This window comes from Dysidea avara, chromosome 2 (genome assembly GCF_963678975.1).
Source record: "Dysidea avara chromosome 2, odDysAvar1.4, whole genome shotgun sequence".
In the NCBI taxonomy this organism is placed as follows: domain Eukaryota; kingdom Metazoa; phylum Porifera; class Demospongiae; order Dictyoceratida; family Dysideidae; genus Dysidea; species Dysidea avara.
This window is the reverse complement of record NC_089273.1, coordinates 39099889-39105690: the sequence shown is the minus strand read 5'-3', so window position 1 is coordinate 39105690 and position 5802 is coordinate 39099889. Positions and strand designations below refer to the sequence as shown.

Here is a 5802-nt window from a genome sequence, read left to right as displayed (position 1 = left end):
ATCACTCTGTAGAGAGTTCAGCTACAAAGAAACCGCCATGTAGAGAGTTCAGCCTAATACAAACCACCTTGTAGAGAATTCAACTACAACAAATCACCCTGTAGAGAAGAAGTTACCTTGTAGAGAGTTCAGCTACAAAGAAACCATCATGTAGGGAGTTCAGCTACAAAGAAACCACCATGTAGAGAGTTTAGCTGCAAACAAATCACCTGTAGAGAGTTCAGCTAGAAACAAATCACCCCGTGGAGAGATCAGCTGGACGAAGTCACCTTGTAGAGAGTTGAGCTACAAAGAAACCATCATGTAGAGAGTTCAGCTGCAAACAAATCACCCTGCAGAGAGTTCAGCTACAAAAAAATCACCCTGTAGAGAGTTCAGCTAGACGAAGTCACCTTATAGAGAGTTCAGCTACAAAGAAACCATCATGTAGAGAGTTCGGCTACAAAGACACCACCATGTAGAGAGTTTAGCTGCAAACAAATCACCTGTAGAGAGTTCAGCTAGAAACAAAATACCCTGTAGAGAGACCAGCTAGAAGAGGTTACCTTGTAGAGAGTTCAGCTACAAAGAAACCATCCTGTATATAGTTCAGCTACATTTCAAGTCACCCAGTAGAGAGATCAGCTGCAAAAAATATCCTGTGGGGAATAATGGGCATGTAATAAATATATGTATATAATTTGTATAATTACTAATAAAATCAAAAATAATTGAAGTACTAAAATTCTTCTTTAAGTTCGTTTCTTCTTTCTATAGTAAAGAAAAAAACACATGGGTTAAAAAAGCCCCAAAGCCAGCCATAGGCCGGCTTTGTAGTATACAAATACAAAAAGAAGTGATATCTAATCAAAAACAGCCAAGCTGTAAAAAACAGGTGCGGCCCCCAAAAAGGCCATGGTGAAAAAAGATGTGAAATCCAAGGTGGCAGCCAAGAAATGGCTGTGATGGTAGGTTAATGGTTACATTTTAATAACGACAATTCAGGTGAATTTTGTGCCGCTTGGTCTTGGCACCAAATTCACCTGAATTCGCCTGACTGACCATAGTCACAGGCCAAACAAAGCAGCACACGTCCACCATTTTATGCCACAATAATATACTCACCAGTGGGATGTGTCTTTTGGGGTTCCAATGAGTGTAGTCCCTCTGCACCTCACTTATCTTTTCTTTCATCTTCAATCAGTCTGCTAGTCTTCTTCTTCATCCAACAAAACCATAATTATTGAGGTGTTAATTTTCCATATCAACATTTTCTTTCAGCAGCATATTAGAGGCCACAGAATTATTTCAGAGCTGGATTTCAGAAGCGCTTCAGTCCTGGTGCTACTATAAGAGGTACATGTGCACACAAACACACACACCACCACTCCTGTACGTATGCATACACGTACAAACACATGCACATATACAACACACACACCTTTATTTATCCCAGTCTAATCACGAGCAACAAGGAAGATAGTTCACAACTGGTGAACTTGTAGACTGCCATACCCAACTCATTCAGTTGATTACGCGCATGTGCCAACTTCTGCTCAACAGACACTGGACCTTCATCCATGACTTTACCATTACCAATATCTGTACAACAACATATACTAGTAGTACAACAACATAACCATCTAACAATGAACCTTTAAAATAGCATCACAAAACAGACCCATGAAAGAACACTAATCTGGTTACCCTTTAACTTTTCAACTAACAAGGGTTAATAAACAGTTTAGGGCAGCTCAGTACTAATGGTACTAAAGATTGTGTACCTAAACCTACCAAGGTGTTATCTAGAACAGATAGGTCCACTATACTTGTATAGTACAATTTCCATACTACACATCACTTGTACACAGAAAAGTCCCACAATAAAGCTACTTGCTTTGTGCAGTCAGACAGTGTTAGCTATCATTTGCAGTGTACAAGGTAGAGCTACCCACATGTTTACTTAACATATGAATGGTTAAAGAGGTAGTATAGTAATAACAAAGCCATTAACTCTGATGACATAATGCATGTTGTAGAAATGCATGGAAGTTTAATTGCAGCATGTGATTATGGCAAAGTAGCTAGCATTAAGACATGTCTAACATAACTGATAAGAAGAGAAAAGAATGGAGGGCAAATCATCAATGAATCCACATGTTGAATTCACTGTTTGAGATAAGATTACAAGGTGGTTACAAAGTGAGAGTTGACAAACACTCAAGAGATTCTGCGGCACTTTAGTTTATACCATTGATACCCGTTAATGTAGTTAGCATTCATTAATCTTGTCCATTAGCATCCAATAGCTACTATACTCGTCCAGCAGGTCCATTAAGTAAACTTGCAATGTGAGTTCCACATATTTCTGTTTACTTTCATGACCTGTTTTGTTTCACTAGCCCAAAGAAATCATTGAAGTTAAATGGCTTTCCTAGTACCTAACTACTCCTTTAATTAAAGCACAAAAAGTAGGTATTTTAAGTTTTCTTTTTTATTCAAAAAGTTTTCCAAAGAAAAAACATTTGGCAAGAAAACTCATACACAAAAGACTGCTAGTCGTATATACAACAGAGTAAACTCTGTTAATAAGATACTTCTCTGTCACAACATATTTGTAGACCACACAGTAATTCAAATACACACTCACTTCCATTTTCTCTGAAGTAAGGGACCATGCCTTTGCCAACATTGCTGCCTACCGTGATACTACCAAACAAACCAGTGATTATGGGGTCCTCCATTACTCACAATGGTACTATAAGACACCTCATATCAACGTAGTCTTCATAGTTCATGTTGTATGTGTAGGAACTCACTTCTGAGGTTCAAGGTGATCATACAATTGCATTACCCACGGTGATTGTATATAGCATTTTAAAAGGGCGTTACTGTGTGTGCAACTATAGAAGAAGAAATTAGTAATTCTGTAGCTTAGTATTTTTCTACAATGGACAGTTTGTATGGATATTTCCGGTATAACTCTAGTTAACAACAGCCTTCTTGGTGGTAACATTATTATATCCTTAAAGTTATTGGAAACATTTCAAGGAGTATTCATATGTATACTACAAGTTCACCTGGATAGGACACTAATGTACATATACATAGTAACCATGGTAATACATAGTACCCATGGTAACCTGAAATAATTATTTTCATCTTAACTGCACAGTCAACATAGTGGTATATCACATAAATAATGAGTCATCAAATCTACTCCATGTAACTACCAATAATATAACAAACATGCTATTAAATTTGAACTTGGTCAGAACTTTGGTGCCATTGTAACTGCTGATGCAGCATAGATACCATGTATGAGTAAACAACAAGAAATTTGTCCCAAATTTTGTATCTTGTTAGTGAAAATTTAAAATTATTACCATTGGTCAGACGTTTGGCTCAGCATAGTGAACATCAGCTAATATAAAAGGAGGCATCACCATCAACGAGTACTACATAATAACTCTGAACTACATGAGAAACACATCTTCTGGTTTGGCTAGTTAGCAAGATGTTGATGGTACTGAGTACTGTTTTGATATTGGTAACAACTTTGCTTACTACAACAGTTGAAGCTGAAACTGAGGTAAGTACAAATCAATGTGATATAGACACCACTGCACTACCAATCCTAGTATGTGTTAAACTTTGTCACATATAAAACACAGTGAAGATGTGTTAATATCAAGCCATAAATAAAATTTACCTTTCTATCTTCTTAGGTAAAGGTGGAGAAATCAATACTACCTTATCACCAGTTGATGACCCCCAAATGGCTGACCAAACATGCCAAAATTCACGTATCATATACCTATACAACTAACTACCTAGATATTCCTGCTGGGGTTGCAAACCAACACATCTTAGAAGTTCCACTTGTTCCTCCCAATGTACTGACTAATGCTGAGGATCAATGTGTTACTGTAACCATAACAATTAGTTTGGATGCAACATGGGCTAATGGTCGTAGTGACCATGACCCTCACTTTGGAGTAAGCGATGGTGACAGATTTATTGGCTTTATCGTAGTTGACAAAAATAACTACGCTGGCTTACCTCCATGTTATTCAGCAGAGGGAGATGATGTCAAGGATGTGCTTACAAATTTAGTCCATGATGCAGCTGGTGCTAAGTTATTATCAAATCCTTCACAAGGTTACTCCAGTGAGGTTAAGATACAAATAAGGCCTTGTGAGAAATGGGGATCTTGCCTAATGGAACATGCTGAAGGATTTCGTTTTATTAAGAATTACCAACGTCAACTTGACCTTACTAAAGGACTGTATTTTAACATGTATTGTCACAATGCTGGAGAAGCTTATCGTATTGAGCACATCAAAGTTGATGTTGAAATGGATTAATCCCACTCAACAAGAACAATGTGAACATTTGTGTACAGTTACAGAACAATTCATATTAGTGTATTCTACAGTTAGCTAGCTAGCTAGATGTACAATTGTGTAAACACTGCATACCTGTAGTTATGGTGATGTCTTTAATCACAACCAAATATTAGTTATCAGAAAACATTGAAAACACTCTCGCGTAATATTTAGTAGGGCTAAAACGAATATACCGAATATTCGAATTCGTATTCGGTTCGAATTCGTTCGAAACAATAATATTGTAATTCGAAACATCGAAATTACAGTAAAGATGGCGGACACTAGTGATGAGGAATCTTTGAACTCTTGGTAACAGCTATGAAGTCTTTTTGCTCACTACAAACAAATAAAGCCTTTCTACAGCTACTATTCCATAAAACGCTACATTACGAGAAGCCATACAACTGCACATGTAAGTAGACTACTACTATTAGTGTTAAAATATTCTTACCCCTGTGGTATAGCTGTTACACTTTAAGGACAAAAAACTGTACCACAGGAAAACTAAACCGATTATCTGTGTATAACAGCCATCTTGCACTTGGTAACTAATCAAAATACGGAGTAATCAGAGACAAGGGAGCATGTATTAAAATAATTATGTGTGGTGCCTAATTGTCTGGGTTGTGCAATAGAGGCCAAACCACTATAGGCAGTTGTGCAATATAGCAAATTTTAAGTTACATTACTTCTGCTTTCTCAATGCTACAAATCATTATAATATACATCATGCAGTAGCTATACCTGTAATTCTATTTGATCACACTTTACAGAATATAATCAGTATATAATCAGTATCAACTCTTTTAGGTACAGATTAATTGGATATTGATACAACTGAAAATCCTTATCAGTACACCTCTAACTAGGACACTTCTACTTCATTTCAAAAGCCACCTACTGAGGTTTTAAGATATCAAATTTTTACAATTCAATAAGAAATAACACATATACACTGTATTTCAGTATTGCACCAAATATAGAGTATTTGGTTATTCGTTCTTTACTAAAAACATTCGTTCTCTTTCATTTAGAATATTCGTTTTAGCCCTAATATTTAGCAATACCATAAACGTATGTTAAAGATTTGCAACGGAGAATATGTGCTATATATTATAATAGAAAATCACTACAAACATTGACAACTCCTCTTCTAGTATTCACAATGCTGTAATGCCATTTCACTTTGATGTTAATGCTTAGACGGGTATATAGCTTTTACATATTATGCAACAAAATTTGTCAATTAAAACTCTAGTATAGAAAGTATAAAGTGAAGGTCCAGTTTTGTGATTAGAGAAATCATGTGTTTGAAGTATTCAATTTTGTGGTAGCAAATTGTTAACTACAAAAATGATGAGTCATCAAACATAACATGATAAGTGCAGTCAAACTTGGTTAGAATGTTAGACTGCTTAGGCAGTCAAGATGA

At 36.2% G+C, this 5802-nt stretch overlaps 1 protein-coding gene across 1 annotated transcript; it reads left to right on the top strand.

Moving 5' to 3' along the window:
* Window positions 1-3417: 3417 nt before the first annotated feature.
* LOC136244972 (uncharacterized) lies at window positions 3418-4507 on the top strand. The gene is made up of 2 exons (XM_066036498.1): window positions 3418-3571; window positions 3708-4507. The coding sequence occupies exons 1-2, from the start codon at window positions 3497-3499 to the stop codon at window positions 4344-4346; spliced, it is 714 nt and encodes a 237-aa protein (XP_065892570.1). The 5' UTR covers window positions 3418-3496; the 3' UTR covers window positions 4347-4507.
* The last annotated feature ends 1295 nt before the right edge of the window (window positions 4508-5802 follow it).